The sequence below is a fragment of the Sebastes fasciatus genome, chromosome 13, assembly GCF_043250625.1.
Source record: "Sebastes fasciatus isolate fSebFas1 chromosome 13, fSebFas1.pri, whole genome shotgun sequence".
Taxonomy (NCBI): domain Eukaryota; kingdom Metazoa; phylum Chordata; class Actinopteri; order Perciformes; family Sebastidae; genus Sebastes; species Sebastes fasciatus.
The window spans coordinates 8,997,679-9,018,849 of record NC_133807.1 but is presented as its reverse complement, the minus strand read 5'-3'; the positions used below and the strand labels follow the sequence as shown (position 1 = coordinate 9,018,849).

The window sequence follows — 21,171 nt, the reverse complement described above, 5'->3', positions numbered from 1 at the left end:
CTTATTTATTTCTTTTCTTTTTCACTTGGTTGCCCATCTCTGGGTCCTTCTCTCACTTTCAAAGCCTTTCTTTCACATAAACTGGTTGCCAGATCTCTGTGGCGCTTATGCTTGCCAAGTCTCCTCTTGCACTCTTTCAACACCCACTTTCTCACTCACTCACTCATTCATCTCTCTCTCTCCGTCTCTATGATATGTCATGAATAAAATGCATCATCTGACAGTCAGGTGAGACAGGGTGTACCTAGTCTGTCGATCACAAAGCAGAAAGCCAAAGTAAGACACTGGGAGGAAGAATGAAACGCAAGAAGAACGGGGAAGGAAGAAGGCAATGTGTAGTCACCTGTTTGATTAGGGGAGTGGCTGACGGAATCCCGAATGGGAGCCATGCCTGGAAACAGAGAAGAGGAAAGACTGTCAAACAGACTCAGAGGGAGGTAGAGATAGAGCCAGAAAACAAACACAGAGGGGAGATGTTAGAAATAGGTAGGACAGATAGAACATTCAATGAGAATCAAGCAAATAGAAAAGAAAACAAGAGTTTTAAAGTCAGAGAGGTTCAAAGTAAGGGCTTGCAAATAGAAGAGCATTAGTAGAAAGACCCTGCTGAACCTAAGTTAGTAGTTACAATTGGTTATCCATATTATTTAATATTTGACTTTAAGTAACTCTGCAAATAAGTAATAACTTCTTACATTTGTGTGCAATTCTCAGTGATTTGTTGGAGCTGAATTTGGTGCTTATTCTCAATTTGGATTTCTCTTTTAGCACAATGTGCTTCAGTGTTTATGACTGCACACTGAGAAATCAACATGTTCCAGTAATTTTGCTGAATATCACTGTCGTGATATCAATTCAGACAAAAAAAAAAAAATTTGTACATATTTCAAAAACCTCAGTAAACTAGAAACAGTTTTGAAGAGTCAATGTTGCACAAAAGAAGCATGTTTGAGATGCAATTTAGAGCAGCCAATACCTAATTCATTGCAGTCTTATGCAAATTGGAAATCTGTTACTTATTCTGACTAGATATGTTTGTTTCCAACTATTTGGGATAGAATTACAAGTAGAAACTCATCAAAAGCTTTGAGCAAGAGCACACCCACATTCTAACATTTATTGCTATTTAAATGTAATTGTGCAATTGTTTTCTTCTTATCCAGGAATGTTATTATTGGCGGACAGAGTGCTTGTGCAGGCTAGTGTCTCTGTGTGTGTGTGTTTGAGGATACAGACAGATCTAACTGAGTGTAATCCACTGCTGTTTGCTTGCGTTCTTTTCGTAGTTTACCTGTGAGTGCGGCTCGTGGCTGCTGCTCCTGGCTGGGCAGGAGGGCGTCCCCGGGATGAGTGGAGAACAGGTGACCTCTGGTTCCCAGGTCGACGAAGGGGAGGTCAAAGGTCAAAGCTCAGAGGGCACAGCCTCAAGGGTCTGAGGTGAAGAGGCAGGGCTTGTCAGAGCGGGCAGCAGGCTGATCAGGCCCCCTTGGCATTGCTGAGGACTGTATGTGTGTGCGTTTGTGTGTTTACGTGTATATGTGGGGAGGGGGAAGGGGGGATGTGGTTTAGATTTAGGACTCTGCCTTGACTTGGTATGCTCTGGCACTGCAGAGAGAGACAGAAAGAGACAAAAGAGGAGAGAAAGATGGTTAGGTCAACATATTGTACGTATTATCAACAACTAAAAATCATTTTAAACGACTCAGTCGCTTCATCCATCACCAACAACGATTTTTAAATTGTTTCTAGAGCATTTCAGACATCCGTCACTTGAATGTCTCATGGAACATACTTTTATATCAATCCACAGAGAAAGTGCGTCATAAATGATCAAACATTACACAGTCAAACAATGGGAAGGTTTGACTTGTCTAGCTACGGAAATTTGGCCTAACGTGGTGCACTTATTAATAGCCAAAGTAATTGTGGTCACAGTTGCCAGTGGCAGCCACTTCCACTATGCCAATACAGCGATGTTATGGAAATATATTAGGAGCATTTTTGATCCAGGGAACGCAGCCTTCTCCTTTCCCTCCGTTCTCCTGTTGAACAAGACTAATTATTCCCATCTCCCTGGTACACTGGAGTAGAGGTCTGCAAGCCCATCAGGACCCAATGGGACCCCGACACGCAATCGAACTGAATCAATTTGGGACAGACTCGGGCCATTTATATATTCTTTATAAACCGGGGTCGACTCGGCTCATTTAACTTCAATAGAGTGCTACAGGAACGAGTCCTAAAACCCGGAAATGATTTAGCATTTTAGCATATCAGGTTCCCTCGTCTGGAAGTCAATGGGTTTTTTTGAATGGGCTTTTGGTTAGATGCCTGAAATAAGGTCTGTGGTTAACACAAGCCTAAGAGATTTTAACGTTTTGTTCTATAATATAAAATACATCAGTGTAGGGCTCTGCACTGGAGCGTGAGATAAGTCTGTGAGTCAGCTAAGTTAGTCAGAAAAGTAGCAAGAAGAAGGAGTGACACAATGACCTCCACGCACAACTTCTCTTCTTAAAGGGGGATGAATGTGTATGGGTTAGACTAGATTAGGGTTATACAACAAGCTTAAAGCTGGCAGCACTTCCCTGGGACACCATGGCAGGCAAAACCTCTTAGCCCAGGGCAGAGACAGAAAAGTAGTAAGGGTGCAAAGACAGCAGGGGACAGTGAGCGAGGGAGGTAAAAGAGGACAAAGGCACAAATCAACGAAGAAGAGACACACAGACATACTTCAGTAAAAGTGGACCAGTGCATTTGACAGCAAGACGAAAAGTGTGTGCGTGTCTCCTGACCTTTTCCTAGTGCAGGTTAGGCAAGTGTGTTAGCCCTCTCTGCCTGCTGCAGCAGTACACAGGTCTATTTATAAACCTTCAGTTCAAATAGCAACCACTCTGTTCACTAGCCAACATGATAAGAGAACAAACAAACCCATGTGTGGACACTGAGCGGGTTTGCAGATGCAATGAAGCATGTACGTGTTACAAGTTTGGAGCATGTGTTGCACATTTTATTGATTCTAATATGCAGCGTGGAAGGACATGTTTGTTGAAGGAAAAAAATAACCTAACTGCAACAAGACAAAATAATCCAACTACTGCGATTCATATAAGGGAAATGGTTTCTTTCAGACACACAAACAAGCAGCCAATGCTATAAAACCTTACATACTGACCAGAGGCACTTAACTGAGGCCAAACTCCACCTTTATTAACTCACAGCTCACTAGCACGCATGGGTGTACCGCCAGCATCTAAACATAAAACCTGCCAGAAGCTGCTTCTGGAACCAATCAAAAAACAGAAAGGATGATGTTACGTAATCATTACAAAATTCTCTCCGAAGAAAGGGGCCCAAAAGTATTTTAAAGAAGAAGCATTATGCAAAAGAAACAAAAAAGCAGAGCAGAAAGGTAGAGTATTGACCTGTTCCCTCCGGCAGCCACAGCACTAAAAAGGGCAAGGCCATTCCAGCAAACTGAGTTGTTTACTTCCATGGATCCTGACTCAACCTTCCTACATGGAGAGACCTCCGTCAACTTTAAAGCATCCGATTCAAAGAGGCTACGCAGGGAAACACCGCCTGTCCTTAAAAGGAAGTGCAAATCAAAATAGTGAAAGATGTTTCACTTGAGGCAGTGCTCATCATGCCATTATGGGTAAGTGTTGAAAGATATGGGGATTTTTCTGACCAGTATTTAAATCTAAAATGAAATCATTTTCCATTAATTAAACTCCCAGCCTGTATTGGTTGCATACATAATGTTGTGTATGTGTGTCTACAATAGCTGAAGCCATTAGTCAATACTCGACAAGTCAAAAGAAAAATACTAACCAACTGTTTTGATAATAATCAAATTTTAAGTCACATTTAAAGAAAAATACCTCACATGTTTGCTGGTTCTTAAAGTGAGGATTTGTTTTGTGATAGGAAACTCTATATAACTTTAAAGTTATGGATTATTTTTCAGACAAAACAAGCCACAATCACAGTGGAGTTTAAGAAATTGTGATGGGCATTTTTCACTTTTTTCAGACATTTTAAAAGGCCAAATCATTAATAGAGGTCTACATACAATTGAATATTTGTAAAGTAAAACTCGACTACCTGAGTTTATAATTAGAGGGCCTATTTATTTGTTTAGCTAGTGACATGCAAGCTAGCTAGTTAGCTATGCAACCCTGTGTAGTATAATGGCAATAAATTAACTTTAATTGATTACAACACACAACTGCATTTTTAATGAATGTGAAAACCAGGCCTCTATAATAACTTTTTTCACCATCCTCCCAGAACCGTCCCGAATTACAACCTAAGCTGTCCCGAAATTAATGTGGACTGTCACGAATTTAAAATCTTTTTTTTTTCTACATTATCATTAGTTAATCATTTAAATTGACCTTAAACATGAATTGAACATCAAAAGTGATTTGTTTTTGTCGATCAATTTATAACTCATCCAAAACATTGTTTTTTTTTAATTTAAAAAGTAATTTCATTGGTTTGTTATTTATAATTTGCATGTTGTTTTTTTTATGTTAACAACGCAGCTACGTTAAAATTAAAATATTTTCTATGTGTAAAATTATCGTCAGCTCACTCACTATAAATGCAAAGGTCAGCTGCTGACTCATTAGTTAACTGTAACATTACCATCAAACAGTCTAACGTTAATACTTGCAAGTTTACCGCTGCTGTCGTGAGGTTCGAGACCGGTGGTAGGCTCTCTGTGTGTGTGTGTGTGTGTGTGTGTGTGTGTGTGTGTGTGTGTGTGTGTGTGTGTACACATGCGGGACGGATCGGGCACTGACGGTATGCGTGCGTGCATTTATGTTGTTAACGAGGTTCAATAATAACTTTCCGCTATACACAACGTGCAGTCATTTACGTTGAGTATTTTGCTTTCAACTCTCGTCCCAAATTCGACCCAAAATGAATCCTTAAGCTCGAGCTCTGGTGCAAATGTTACACCGCTCAGCCGTAGTGAGTACAAACATGTTCTTTACCGCTGTTCAGTACATAGAGTACAGTGTGTTCCTCTTTCCCCGTGCTCTGAGAACAGCTTTCATGAGGGCCCCTGGAGTTGGCAGCAGCTCGACTGCTGCTATCATCTTACAGACAGGGGAAGAGGGGGGAGAGGGGGAGAGGGAATATAAGGACAACACACAAACACAGAGTGCGGCTAAGGGGGGTGGGGGGGAAGAGAACGGTGAACAGCAGAACAGGAAAAAAACAGATGTGAAGGTAAGGAGGAGGGAAGAGAGAAGACAGAGAGAGAAGTGGAATGTAGAAAAGGAGGGACAAAGAGGTATAAGAGCCTGTCACTGAGGTTGATGTGGGAGGAATGCAGCTGCAGCTTCTAACATGTATAAAAAGCAAAGAGGTCAACTTCCTGAAGTCAGTGGCACATGAAGCCAGTACAATATGTACTCGGTTTAACAGACAGAGCAAGAAGCAAAGTAACTAAAGAGGCAAACTGGCCAACATGCTGAAACCTGGAACAGTGGAAAAGGATCAATAGAATTAACCTAGAAAGTGTTATTCTACTTCACCTGTTACATAAACTAACCTGGAGAGTAGGAGTAGAACAGAGGTGGATCTAAACCAAGGTACATCTGAATAGACATGAAAGGCTGATGACCAAACACACACATACAAAGCCTGAACCTGTATTAAACAGGTATATTTGTAACTTTCTATACCGCTAAAAAGCAGGTGGGCTGATGCAAATTCAAAAGGCAGTACATATATAATTTAAATTGTTTTATGTTGTATGGAAGGAGTGAAATTGAGACATATGTTTTAGGTTCACAGGTAGCTTGATTTGTCCGATATCTGTATTGTGTTAGCTTAGGGATGTACCGAAACTGAATTGGATATGGAGCCGATACTGACTTAAATAGCTGGATCGGGCATCAGTGACAATGGGGCTGATCTATTCAATTCAATTCATTTAATATATTATATTCATTATATACTGGAATTTGAATTCCTATTGAAGTTTTGACCAATTTGTTGCTGCATTAAAAAGGTTTACACTTGAATCGAAAATCCTATTAAGTTTGAAGATTTTTTTATTTTTTTTTACCAATTTATTATTCTAATTATAAATAATTCAGTAAATTTATATCTATGTATTTATTTTGTTACATTTTGTTTTGCAAAGTTAAGAAAACGTTGTTTTTAAGTCAGGCCAGATGTTTTCTTACACATTAATGAATGATCCCAGACTCTTCCATACAGTGACACATACAGCTCATTGATTAAACAGATCGGTACTGGACGATACCCAAAGCCCAGGTATCGCTATCGGTATCCGAACTGAAAATGTTGGATCAGTGCATCCCTAGTTTTAGATGATTAGTGACAATGACACAATGAAAGTTACTTGAGACACCATACATTCACACAACAAAAGTTAGCAAATGGACAAAGATGAGCGGTTTGTCTTGACCATCTAAAAAACTCCAAATGCAGCGACTCTCCACTGAACATTGTTTTTAGCTAAAGGCACTTTTCACGTGTCCTGCTGTTGCTACGCAACTACAAAATCTATTTGAAGCATGGTGCTTTGTTGCCAAAAAGTTGACATATTCTTTAACATCGTTTGCATGCAAGTAAAACACATCAGGCCCTCAGCAACAAACCTAAATGGTGAAAATGAAAGAACTGGTTGGATTAAGAGTGGGCGGTAGAAGAGGTATAAAAAGCACACATGTACAGAGGTCATGATATGGATTGGCTATATAGTTGGTACTGGTATAAAATTGATTTCCTCTGTCAGCATTAGTGCACTTCCATTTTATATTAAACAAATGCACACTGGTAAAGGTTGTGTTGGAGCAAACATTCCTCATACATGGACATGTTTCCTCATCATCTAATCCAACCTCTGTAGCACTGTTTGAAAATCTGCTCCAGTTCTGAGCACATTGTCAAACATTCCTTTTATTCAGACATGTTTAATTTTGAGGGCTTGCATTGCTCTCTCTTTGTGCTGTATACACTATACACTATAAATATACAGTGCAGTATTATAGATTATGTTTAAACTCAGTTCAGTCCATCTCAAATCTTTTTTCTGGGCTGAACTAACCAGTAAAATTCTTCTTGTTAGGGAAGACCCTGTTGTTATGGCAACATTCCTAAACACACACAATTCCTCTGGGCTTGTCTGAGCAAGATGACATCAGCGCAAGAAGCACACGCCAGTGTCTCTCTCTCTCTCTCAGATACACAAAAACCTCTTATTAATTAATAGCTAAGCTTGGGAGTGAAAGCAAACAGTCTGCATCTTCCCTGCTTCAACATGAAGGACTGAACAACTTGAGGAAGTGTTGAGAAAAGGTGCAATTTACTGGAGTGCAGTTGTTACTGTGTTGTACAAGACTGCATCCCTTTCAATACAGTATACAGTTCAAGAGATTGCATGTACAGTGTGAGTGTGTGCGAGAGCAGATAAGCCCACTTGTCACATGGTCCACTGCCGTCACGTCCACTTTGGGAGGGGTTTGGAGGGGCACCCACACAGAGCAAACTCAAACCAAGGTCAATGTACGCAAAAAGCACACGCTTCGGGTGTTGCATATAACTCATTAGCTGGTTTGTCTATTATTCAGTCACCTGTCCACCCACGCCCAGGCTGGTAGTGGTTGCTACCAGGCATTCTCAGGAACTTTTCTCTGGTCTATAAATAGTTTAAAAAGTCAATAGGAGTGTTGGTTGTTCTCTTTAGTTGCTGGTTTGACTGTAGCAATGAGTAAGTCTTCTGGGAGTTGAGCATGCTTTGTTTTATACTGTGCCAATTCCTATAATAGTGAAAAATGCGCATCACAAGGTGATGTGTTCAAAAATGCTTGTTATGACAGATAAACAGTCCAAAACCCGATGATAAAGTAGAAACCGTTCATAGTGATCACATCTGTCCGGGTCAAATTGATCACTATAAGCGGATGATTCTTACAACCTAATATTTGTTGTTGTGCATCATTTCTCATGCAGATTACCATCTAAATTACATCTATATATTTATTACATGACTATAAAGTGATGAAACAACCCGGCAAAGTTTCACTTTGGGGGCATTACGTGACCAGGCATTATCAATTCACTTGACAAGGGTGCTTTCCCGGTGCACATTTGTTTTTTATTCAGAGAAAATTATTCTTTTTCCCCCCCCATGATTTTAATGTGCACGCAGCACAAGTAATGTTATACAGCCAAAAAGCAGCCTGTCCGTGAGGAAAAGTATTGAGGGAGTGAAGTAAAAAATAAAACAATTTCAACTAACGGTAATCTAACCTTGTTTTAAAATGTTTTTCCATATGTTGTCATGTATGAAAAGACACAAAATGAATGCTATAAGCGAACTACTTGATTACTTTTTTGAATTGTTTAAACAGCGTTTGTATAGGAATGATTCTGTCCCAAGCTTTTTGATCCATATAAGCGGTTGATCACTGTAACTGTGATCACTATAAGCGGTTTCCACTGTATTTAGTTTACTATCATATAGGACAATGACAAGCTGGAAAACCTCACATTTCAGAAGCTGGAACCATATTTTTGGGGTATTTTTGCTTGAAAAATTATTCTAAATCAATCACTTATCACAAATGGTGCAGATTAATTTTCTGTTGATCCACTAAGCCACAACTGGTGCAGCTCTAAGAGTGTCTGTGATGAAAAACAGAAGTATGTCATATTCTTACTGGATTCAAGACCAAAGGCAATCAAACTGGCGCATGCTAAAAAGCTGCTGACAACTGGGGGCAAATCAGCATATAGTAAGTAGGCTTCTATAGTGAGACACTGTTAGTATAGACACTGAGTCTTTCAGAGGTACAATGATTACACTCTCGGTATTGTATAACCATTAACTGGGGGGAGGAGCTTCCATGACAATAAATGTCTGTGCCAGCTCACAGTTTGGTACTACGGAGACTTAAACTCTCAACTACTTCTATGTTTGTACTGGAGCAGACAAATCAAACAATACGGTAAGAAAGTGAGACTGTAGACACAGCAGGACGACCGTGGAGAAGAGTGAAAACAAAAGCAACTGAAACATAAAGACACACTCAAGGTCAGAGATAGACGCTATCAGACTTCCTGCCTACACTAGCCATGACAGTAGTTTCAGCTGTAACAGAAGTAGGCTCGTACAAACAGGACCTCAATGGAAACTGTAACGGCATTTCAAATGGAAAACACTACTGCGTCACATGGCAAAGCACACCAGCGGCGTCATAAGAGCAGAGCACACTGCACTACAGGGACAGAGAAACAGACATAACCCAGACCATGCAAAGAAGATTTTTTTTTGGAAAAAAATAAATATTTTAAAAAGAAGGCTTCATAGCTGAAATGGACGAGTAGTTTTAAAAATAAAATAGGAGTTGATGTCTTGAGCCAAGCAGTTTGTGGATTTCCTTAAGCCTTCTGGGACTTGCTATTTTATACCGCGCCAATTTCATGTATTGCCAGAATCATGTCTCTACACACATAAAACTGCAGCACTGATGGTTGTGAATCTATTTTTACTACCCAGAGTACAATTCTGAAGATATGCAATATTAATCACATCCTTGCTTACTGTGCAGAATTGCATTTGGTGTTTGGAAACACTATGAGAGCTGAACCTTACGGTTTTAGCAGCACATCGCTCATTACAGATAAATAGTTCTGTGTAAGGTGAACGGAAGTTGGTGTCCTAGAAGCAGCAGATGTCGATAAACTACATTTGCAATGGCAAATCAATACAGTTTGACCTAGCGCTGAGCATTGCCATTATCTTTTATCAACTTTCACACAACACAACTATCCCACAGCTCCTGACAAGACAGAGGCCATGACTTCTTCTCTCACCTTTTGACCAGTCCTGTATCTTCTTATCCTCCGTCCTCGTCACAGTCTCCGTCTCTCTCTCTCTTCCATCCACTGTTCTTCCCTCTGTGGGTATGTTCCCTGTGAACAACAGGAGGAAACACCATTACGCTCATTGTAATTGCTATTGCATTTTGTGTTTTATGTGGCACATAATGTTCTTCAATAACTTTTAGATGTCAGCTTGGGCTCCGGGAATTTGTAAGGATTTTCTGACGTTTTATAGATCAAACCATGAACTGATTAAACTGAAAATTGTTTCACAAACTAATCTATAATTAAAATAATCAATGGTTGAAGTTTAGTTTTGTGTCCATGGTGCTGTGTTTTGGTCACGCTATGATTTTTTCACAACTTATTGCCTATACTAAGAGTTATACTTAGTATTACACCAGGGTATATTGCTTGGTAACAACGTGAAACAAGATGAAAACATCTGGCCTTATAATATAAAAACAGGTGTACTTAAACCTTTGTAATTAAACATTTTCACTACTATTGACTGATTAGAATATTATTCTTTTTGGCTCCCAAAAAGAAATCAGGGCTTCCTATTAGTTTGCAATCAGACTGAGGCTTCTCCTTCGGTGAGTGTGAAGTTTAGCCGCGCTGGTCACGGTGGGTGTGCCATTTATCCTGCAGGAGAAAGCTGCAGGCTGCAGTCTAATCCGATAATGGGATTACAGCACAGCATTTACCTTAGCTATAAACAGACAGACGTACATAGATGCTGAAACAACTCAGACAGACACCACGGCTGCACCATTAAGTGTGTTGTCATTTAGTTTGATAATTGTACAGTGGCTCATAGAAAAAGTGAAATGTGCAAATCTGCATAAAAATGCAATGTTTAATATGTTGGAAAAATTTACTGCATTAAAGAACTAAGATACTAAAAATATTCAGTAGCTAAGACTTGTTTTCACATAATATATTTTTTTCTATTTAATTTAATAAAAATGGTGAAAATGTATTGCGTTTAATTATTGCGAAACAGGAAGCCCCTTTACAGTGCATCAACTCATTAACATCAGTTAAATCCGCCGGCTAATCTATCATCAAGCCAGGAGAAAACAATTGCAAATCACTTAACACTGGTGCATTTACAGTGATGTTGATCAAAATGTATTGTCCCAGTAAAAAATCAATTAATCTTACAAACAGCGTTGAGCTACTGTGAGCAGCAATGACCAGTGCTGATGCAGCTCCAGCCTTCTGTATGTTAATGTTCACATCTGTATTAAGAGTGTAAGAAAATATCAATACACATGAGTATCGCGATATTATGTTGTGCAATACTGTATCAATTCTCTAAAACACTTGATTTTTAATTAATCTCTCAAAAATCCGTCAGGCCTGGCCGCTATCTGATCTTTTGTAGCATGCTCACACCGACCTGAACATGCGATGTCAGAAAACAATCCCAAAAATTATTCTTTTTGTGCAATTTGCTGATAGTAAGAATTTTGAATTTTGTCAGCTATGGAAGCAATAATACTATTAGACAGGGGTGAGGTGAAAAAAAACTATACAGCATAGTATCGCAATATTTTGTATCGATACATGGACATCAAGTATCAATATTTTATTATATAAACTATTACCGTCTTTGTAATCAGATCCGGCAGCTATTTAGTCTTTCAGAAGTTGTCGCTAGAAAACCTCAGGAATCCATTGGTACCAACCATGTCATACTAGCTTGTCACGAAGAAGGTTAAATAACACTCCAAACTTACATTAAATTTTGGTGAGGAAAAACTGGCATGACCATTTTCAAAGGGGTCCCTTGACCTCTGACCTCAAGATATGTGAATGAAAATGGGTTCTATGGGTACCCACGAGTCTCCCCTTTAGAGGACATGCCCACTTTATGATAATCACATGCAGTTTTAGGCAAGGTAAATTATTTCCAATAATAAATATTTACATACATTTGCATAAAGCAAGCATATTTGCCCACTCACATGTTGATAAGACTAATAAATACTTGACAAATCTCCCTTTGAGGTACATTTTGAACAGAAAAAAAATGTGTGATTAATTGCAATTAACTATGGACAATCATGCGATTAATCGGGACTAAATATTTTAATTGTCCCAGTAAAAAAAGTCTCTTACAAACAGCGTTGAGCTGCTACGAGCAACAGTGATCAGAGCTGATACAGCTGCAGCCTTCTGTATGTTCAGATTTCAACATCTCTACTGCATGGAAGTTTTAGTAGTATGTGTGGAATTACAGATTTGTTGCAGACTCTGATGAGCTGAAGTCTGTAAGCCTGTTACAGTCTGACAAATAGGTAAGTGGCATGCATTTCTGTGTGACACAGTCATCAAAAGTTTCCACACATATTAAATTTCCCTTAACTGTTCTGGTCGACGTGTTAAATGAAAGTGGTTTGCCTAATCTGTTATTATCGAAGTGTGGTTGCACACCCAGTTGCATCCTTTTCTTGCTGCCACCTTCAGTCACCACCCTGCTCCCTCTGTTCCCACACTCCCCCCCCACCTCCCTCTCTCTCTCCTTCCTCCAACCACCAAGTGCTTCAGCAGATGGTTCTGGGTTCAACAACAACAGCAGAGCATGGTGGGGGCCCTCCTGGAGTGCACGCATACACACCATGGACAGCATCTGTTTATGAATGGGCCGACAATTGCCCATCCCCCGACAGCTACAGCTGACAGAGCGAGGGGGGCACCGCGAGTCACCAAAAGCAAAAGAAAGGATAAAGAAGAACAAGGCGGTCAGAACAGGGGGAGGGAAAGAAGAGGAGAAGAGGACGACTAAGTTGCAATTGCATGATTTATGGTTTGTTGTTTCCTTTTCTAGTGACAGGTGGTACTAAAAACTAAAAAATACATCAACCAAATTCAATCCAAGACCCTACCTATCCTGCATTTAAACAGCTAACAATTATCAGTTATTAAAAGCAGCATCGTACAACTTTAACTATAAGACTTTTTCTCCTGTCAACGCCTTCCTTAACTGTCTAAAACGAAGCAGAATAAAACAACATGCAGTAATTGAACATGCTAAACCTGATCACATGTCTGTCTTCCCTAATCTAGGTCACCTGAGAGATGATAGGTACAGGTGCTAATCACGTGCTTTCTGTTATTGTTCTTTAATGAGTTAGTTAATGAACAACTACGGTAAATCAGGTTGGTAATATAATTGCCCTTCCCTGTTGGCCTGGATGGCTACAGATACTTATGAAAAACATTTTCTTCAGTAAGTTTAGCATGTACAAACATGCAGTGAAATTACAGTTGTATATTGACATTCGGAGAATGAATTTCTGTCCAAGTTGCCCAGAGGGGATTCATCTAAGCGTCAGTCCATGTAGCCAATGTGGAATAATACATCAACAGTAGAAAAACCACAAACATGTACTCCAAAGCAATAACAAGCAATAGTCAACTGACTATTTTCACAATCAAATGCTTGAGCCAATTTTCGAGCAAAAAAAAAACAAATATTTGCTGATCCAGATTATAAATTGAGTTTTTTCTGCTTTTCTACGTTTTATATTACAGTAAATTGAATATTTTTGGATTTGGATTATTGGTGGGGGAAAATTAACAATTTGAATGTGTCCTTCTTGGGGAATTGTGATGGTTATTCTAAGTTTTTTTTTAACATAGACATTTAATCGATTAATGGAGAAAACCATCCGCATATTGAATGGATAATAAAAATAATTGTTAGTTGCTGCCCTGAACTACATTATAATGTTGGACATAAACATCTCATTTCATTCACAAAACTAATTTTAAAACTACTTTTATCACGTTGCCTTAATTTAAAACACATTCCAGATGGAAAAGGCCAGCCGTCTTCACCGTTACATACACATCACCAGACTGATGAAAAGGAATCGCTTTCCAAAAATATCTTGTCTCTAAATATGGTCTGTTGTGTTTGAAGTGGATAAAATAACAATCTGGAAAGCTGCTTCCACTATTAAGCACATACTTTTTGGTTTATCCATCTTGAGACAGGGGAACGGCTGAGAGAGGAATAAAGAGCAGCAGACAGATGAAAGATGAGGAGAATAGTTTTAAAAGGTCACTAGTGATGTTATGTACAACTCTGTAGCACAATTGATTAGCGTCCATTTTATGTGGCTACAAAAAAGTGTGCAAGATAATAGTTTTAAAACACTCTGGGTCACCTGTATGTCCTGGTTAACAAAGTGAATTTTTCTGAACCCATCTCCCTCTGTCTTTATTAACGTTAGGGTGTCTGCTACACTCAGTTAAGTTTAAAGTTATTTCTACTCTACTCTCGTGAGATTCACTGTAGCACAGATTTCGCTGCCACCCACTTGCCTTTTCTGTGAACCCTTTTCTGCCGGCTGTCAAATACAGCTGAGAGACTTTATAAATAATCAAACTATATTTGGGTTTCTGAGGAGGTAGAGATCAGAAATCTGAGGCTTTAGACTGCTGCATCCTAAGACCCTGTGGGAGTGTTTTTCACTCCCAGAAGTGAGTCATGCAGTGAAGCCAGCAAGGTTTGTTTTTTATAGGAGACGGAGTATTGATTGCATTTGTAGCCTTGTGGAAGTATCCCCAGACATACACCCAAACATAAACAGATAGACACGAGCATCCACAAAAAAACACTCCAGAGTTCGTCTGTCCTCGGAGAACAAAAGCCAGAGGGTAGTCGCGTGGCTAATCTGCATGTATAACACCACATCATTTGCATCAATTTGCATTAGCATGTTCTCACAGAGGTTTAACACTGGAGGCTCGGCTCAGGAAAGCCATCACTCAATTAGTGAATGACAAAGAGTGTCTCCTCGTCCCAAACAGCCCTACAGCGAAGGCTTTGTGAGGTCGACATTAGAAGATGTGACATTTCCAGCCTCGTTTCAACACTGCAGTCAAAATCAGGCCGGTTCATTTCAGGTTATAGTAACTTAAGAAAGGCAATATGATATTTCTGGCTACTCAATTTTGCTGCTAGCAGAGGAGGGTGGAATCAAAGTATTTCCTAAAGCAAGGTTTCTGAAAAGTTTTTTTTCTTCTGAATTCGAGAACAGTTAGTTAGGGCTGTCCCGAAAACCATTTTTTGGGCTTCGAAGCTTCGGTGAGAAATATGCTAAGGTATTCGAAGCAGGCTGACATGTTTTTCCTTCTGTCTGTCTCCATCTCCCCCGTTTCAGTGTCGCACTACTGTACACACACACGCACCTCTACACACAACAAACAGCACTCCCCGTCTGAGATTAACTAATAATCATTAATGTTGAATATGAATAATGTTGTGGGAATATTCCTTATTTCATGGGCTATTTGGGGATTTATACATTATTATTACATACTTATATGTATTTTCTTTTTTTTTTTAAACAAAGCATTCAAATACTGATTTGGAGGTGGATTACCATGGCAACGGCCAAAGCTTCGAAGCATTCGGGTCAGCCCTAGTCTTAATTGGCGAGTATAGTTTACATTGTTGTAAATTGTATACAGTTAATTAAAGACATCTAACTATAAGTGGCCAGTTTACAATGGAAGAATATAGGACATTAACTGTTAGGCCAAACTATATTAGATAAAGTGCAAAAGTTGCAAATTGGTTTTCTTGACATTTTTTTCAGTAGGTGGACATACGACATCTAGCAACGTGGGATTGCATTGAGTGTAGAAATAAATAGCCTACTATTATAATAATAATAAAACTATAGATAAATATGTTAATACGTTAAAGCATTTCATTTAGACATTTTGTTGTAGAGGTTTAAAATCCAAATTATAAAAAATAAATTAGTATGAAAGTCTGTTTCAAAACAGCTCACAATGTTCGCTACACTAATGATTCAAATCTCAGCCAAAGACACTTTTGCCCATCCACAACTTGCTCAACTAAAATTGCCTTTGCGTAGATTGTATCCTGTCTGAGCCTGCATAGGTCAACAGCACCAAATGCTCCATTTCAGCTCCTTGCTTGTTCCAGTCTCATGACCATCTGCAGGTGTGGCTTTACTGCACTGAGGGGCAATGGTCAACTACCTGATCCCCAACCAATGCAGCGATGTTGCAACACCTTAGGAATTTATAGCACTGCCGTATTAAATTCCAAACACGACGATCTCAAGTTGGCTATTTCAGCATGGAGTAAACTATGCAAGTTTACATTGCTACTGCTTCAACACGCCATGAGCCAGTTGTGAAAACTTTAGACAATAATGAAAACCTGCTCAGCAGACAGCAGTTTGGGGAGTGGAGCCAGACAACTAAAAGTGAAAGTAAAGCCAGACAGACATCACATTGCTCTACAAAATCAAAGGCAAGAACACTAGTCACAACTAATTACACATGAGTTTTTCATTGTGTTGTAACTACGAATGCAACAGGCCTACAAGCAATAAACTATCTGTGGGTCTCTGGGAGCAAGCTGGATGGTGAGTCTGTGTCTGACTAACAGTTGAGCTTTGCATAACTAAAGGGCTTCAGAGTAGAACACTTGTTCAGTTTTTTCCCCGCAGGATATAATCCCCACTGGTGCCGCAAACGCTATAAATGTACCAACTTTATGATACTGTGGTTTGCCTTTTAAAGAAACATCCACCAAACGCTATTTGTAAACTTTAGAACAGGACGTCTTCTTTAAACATGAAAGCAAAACCACTTTCCAAAAGTTATGAATTGAAACAGAAATGACCTCAAGCAACACTGTACTGTTGAAAGCGTGTTATTCATGGAACAAAACAGAGAGTTTCTATCTAGATTTTATGTAATAAGAAATTGCTGTCATTTGAAAATACACACATCTCAGAAATAAACACTGTTTAATTGGGAGAAACATAATTTAGGTTCATATAAAGACTTAAAAGGTTAAAGTTAAGTATGTACTATATATTCAATGGTATTCGAAGCTTCGGGACAGTAGCGCTGCAACACTACTATACACACACACGCACCTCTACACATAACAAACAGCGATATCTGTCTGAGAATAGCTAATAATTAATTTTGAATATGAATAATTAATAATGTGGAAGTTTTCCTTATTTTCATGGGCTATTTTGGGCTTCATACATTATTATTACATACTTATGTATATATATATAAATATATTTTATTTTTCAAAAACAAAGCTTTTGAATAATGATTTTGACATTTGGGTCAGCCCTAGAAACGTGATGGGAGGAAAAAAATTAGGCGAATGTTATTATACATCTAATTCATCTATTAATATAGTTTCCCCTTACATCACTTTAGCAGCAGTGACACCCAAATACAAACTGCTGGAAAATATGTCCCAATACTGGGAAAATCATAAACTGGCTTTAGTAACCAACTCCAAACAAACCAACATAATAAAGTACCTTACAAAGCAATTCACAAAATAATAGTTTCAAACCAGACACACATTAGATATATTACAGAAACTGGCCTAAACCAGCATTTTAAGTTTTACGTCTCTTGTTTGAACAACGTCTTCAAACAATGACAACAACAAATAGAGATGGGAGGAGGTGAGTTGAGGCACTGGCGCACTAGTACACACAATCAAAACAAATAAAAAACAATTAGGAAATTGGGCATGATAACAAGATTCATAAACAAATTTAGGATCTAAAAACAGAAAACAGATTAGACGCAGCCCTTGGAGCCGGTTGACAGACTAGTTGTGGACCACAGCTCTATTGTGTGCCTGCAACTGTATGGACACAATGAGCTGCACAAACACCTCTCCACACACAAAACATCAGGACTCTGGCTTCTCATTTAGCAATTTTAAAACAGCAAAGCTTACTCAGCACAATGCGGCCTAGACCAACCCAGACCCTCCAATTCAATTCAAACGGAACTGCATGTGCTTGCATAAGCAGCAGCTGCCCATCCCGTATCCCCCATACACGCACCATTTAGTAGCCCACCACACAGAGACACACACAGGTCACCATGACTATCATTTACAGAGAAGTGGCTAGAAAGGTGATATTATATTGGTACCCATTAGGGGTGGGGGAAAAAATGATTCACCTATGTATCGCGATTCTTTTTTTTTTTACGATTTTGAAATTGATTTTTCAATGCCAGAATTGATATATTTGGTTCATTTCAGTGTATATGGAGGTAGAAGGAAGTTACAGCTTTTATTGTTGTAGTCTGAGTAACGTGACATCCTATCCGTTCAATATCCGTCAATCAAAACAAACAGCAGTCGGCAGCAGTGAGCCGATATGAGATAGCACAAAACGGCGGAGGGTCGGCGTCGATACGACCTGAACCCTCACATTTTAAATCCAAAGTGGTAAACACTACACATACAGTAAAACATGGAAGCACTTTGGGTTTCACACACTGCCAGGAAAATCAGAGCTAGACATCACGGCTAAAAATGCATGCTAACTCTGTCATGGACAGGAAACGTTATAGTATTGCAGTAACGTGCAGTCAAGCCAGACGTCACTCTCATCTTTGCAGTCAAATCAGCTGAAGCTACAACTGTTTTGTATAATGCATTCAAACGGCCCTGATGGAGCCGACCATGGATGTTTAAAAAGACCGGACGGTGAGAGCACTTGGCGAAGTTAGCCGAAGTATACACGTGTGACTACGTCCGGTTTTCAAAACAAGGTGTTAACAAAAGGAACCGTGTACCCAAAATACATATATGGAAATAAAATTGATGGATTATATTCACCAGAAGTATAAAACATTATATGTCCTTTATAAATTAAAAAGAAAATACCACTAATTAGTTAGGGAAATTACTTTATTCTTTGATTTTTGGGTTGCTGTAAAATTAACAATGCCTGACAATGACTGATATATTTGACTTCAGGACATATCTGGCTACATACGTACTGAAAGTCAAACATTTTTACTGTATTAATTAAGTCCCTAGAAGTGTATGATTCAACTTTTTCCCATGGTCTTCTGTTAAAAAGGTAAAATAATTCATCAAAAAATCACAATAAATTATAATATCGAATCGCAATACTTGTAGAATCGCAATACATATCGAATCGGCACCCAAGTATCGTGATAGTATCTAATCGGGAGATGGGTGAATCGTCCCAGCCCTAGTACACATGCTCTTAAAATGAGTGTACATGCATGTGAATATTTCACGTATTTTACGGTGGCACACTCACCTGTTATGATGCTTCAGCTTCTTTGGTGGCAACAGCTTTCAATTCCGAATCTCTGAAAGACAAAGAAGAGATAACAAGGTTAATCTCTCGGATATACAACAACCTGATTTCCCTAAACAAACCTCAATTCACAAATTAAAAAAAAGATACCTGCATGTAAAGTGTTTCAGTTTTATTGCAACAGTGTGGTTACACAGACAGATGCTAAACCTGAAATAGTAAACAGGACTCCATTGCGTCACAGAATTAATTATTGATGGTGCACACAGGTCAAGAGACATTTACCTCGCCCTCAAAATCTATGTGAGGGCAAGCCCTACACTAACAAAACACTGAGACTCGCCAGCAATTGCTGATTGACAAGTATTTCAACTAGTTGATGTGGAAATGCAGGTTGAACTGCATAACAGGGCAATGCACGATCAGAGTCCCCTTAAGTTACAGGCTCCACAAGGTGAATAGAGATTGTGTGTGTGTGTGTGTGTGTGTGTGTGTGAGAATGACAGATAAAGACACACACAGAGGTGAGAGTGAATGTGTAGGTCAGAGTTACAGCTCGGGTCCTGATCGGCCATTATCTCAGCTGTTGCCTGACTTACAGCTTAACCAACATGGCTTCTCTCTCTCTCTCTCTCTCTCTCCAGCCTGGTATTTTTCCAGCGCTGCGACTAAACAATGGCATTAAAACATGGCATCTAAATACAGTGGATGCATTTAAAATAGTGTGTGATTTAGCCTGTGTCCGCAGCGTCGTCTGACTGGTGTAAAAAGTTAGTTGAATACGACTGCAGAACCAGCAGAGAGGTCTAGTGTGACGCTATAACCAGCTGTGTCTCGGTCTCTCTACCGATAGAGGGGGTTAAACACTCCACATACATACAACTCTGCAGCTTCACACTTTCACCATCAAAAATGTGTATTAATATTGCATTTCACCACCAACAGTTTAATAATTAAGCACATATAAACCACCGTGCACCCTCTGCAAGTTACCAAGCAACCGGGCGACCAGCCGGAGTCACCGCCATGGCAACCTGCGTCGTCAAATTAGCACGGATGCTAATGCTAACTAGAAGCTAACGTTACGAAGCGGCTAGTTAACTTCTCTCAAATGTAGCGCTCTTTTTGGTATTTTTTGATAAACACAGTGATGCATTAAACCCACACACATTGTTAGTGTACTGATAAACAAATAAATACAAACAATAATGTCGAATGAAGGACGTAATTGTGTCTTTTGACAGATATGTGCGTACAAACCGTTGAGCTAAGGTTAACTAGTTAGCGTTAGCATTTAAGGTTAACCTGCTAACACATACACAACTGTTTATCCGTCACGCGTGCATTAAATCACCACACATCTGCACACAAACACCGTGCCCTTGTGTTATCAGTGGATGCAGTTACCATTTTGCAAACTGCAATGCAAACCGAGCCGCCTTTCCACAATGCTAGCTAGCTTAGCTTAGCTCAGTCACGGCTAACTAAACAACAGCTCAACTTGTCTCCACCAGTCAGCCCCAGCTCTGCTCGGCTCGGCTCGGTCTCACTGCTCGGTCTGTCTGCGTACGTTAGCACCGCCACAAAGAAATGCTCCTCTGTTCCGAAGAAAAACATGGTAGCTCACCTCATTGAAGTATAAAGTGCAACCGAGTGGAAAGGAAAGCTGTAGGCTTGTAAGGCTAAAAGAATTTCAACGCGTTTTGCAGCATCTACGAGGGGAGGAGGCTATTCGTCCTGCATGGTCGCCATTTTCTTAACTCGCTGCTGCTTCTTTCGCTTCAGCTCTGCTCTGCTTTCCTCTCTCTCTGTCTCTCTCTCTGTCTCTCTCTCTGTCTCTCCCTCTCTCCCTCTCTCTCTCTCTCTCTCTCTGCATTCACTTCAGCGCTCACTGCTTCTGGAGGGGGGAGAGACAGACAGACAGAGCAGGAAACACATTCACCACTTCCTCTGACTGACAAACACCAAACACAGCCGAAAGGTAGCTCAGTGTTGTGTTAGAGAAGAGTAAAAAGTAAAGCCTGTGTAAATGTTCAATCATGTTCAAGGTAAACAGTTCAATGCCTTCAAATTAATATACTATAATAAGAATAGTAGCATGGTACCATATGCATCAGACTTAAAATAAACATAAACAGTTAGAATTATTTTATTTATGTAATTCATT

At 39.5% G+C, this 21,171-nt stretch overlaps 1 protein-coding gene across 12 annotated transcripts in view; it reads right to left on the bottom strand.

Annotated features, from left to right (window-relative positions):
• Positions 1-20,885, bottom strand: part of LOC141780161 (trinucleotide repeat-containing gene 6A protein-like) — a 38,711-nt gene extending 17,826 nt beyond the window's left edge. For 6 of the 12 annotated variants that reach the window (XM_074655266.1, XM_074655270.1, XM_074655268.1 and 3 more), the window contains exons 1-5: positions 20,632-20,876; positions 19,005-19,056; positions 9,868-9,966; positions 1,292-1,605; positions 344-391 (exon numbers count right to left, since the gene is read on the bottom strand). In XM_074655266.1, the coding sequence (XP_074511367.1) occupies positions 344-389 (46 nt within the window). In that variant the 5' untranslated portion in view covers positions 390-391; positions 1,292-1,605; positions 9,868-9,966; positions 19,005-19,056; positions 20,632-20,876. Of the gene's footprint in view, positions 1-343; positions 392-1,291; positions 1,606-9,867; positions 9,967-19,004; positions 19,057-20,411; positions 20,477-20,631 lie in introns of those variants that run through there. The other 6 variants (XM_074655273.1, XM_074655276.1, XM_074655274.1 and 3 more) reach the window with 2 other exon arrangements.
• Positions 20,886-21,171: the final 286 nt, after the last annotated feature.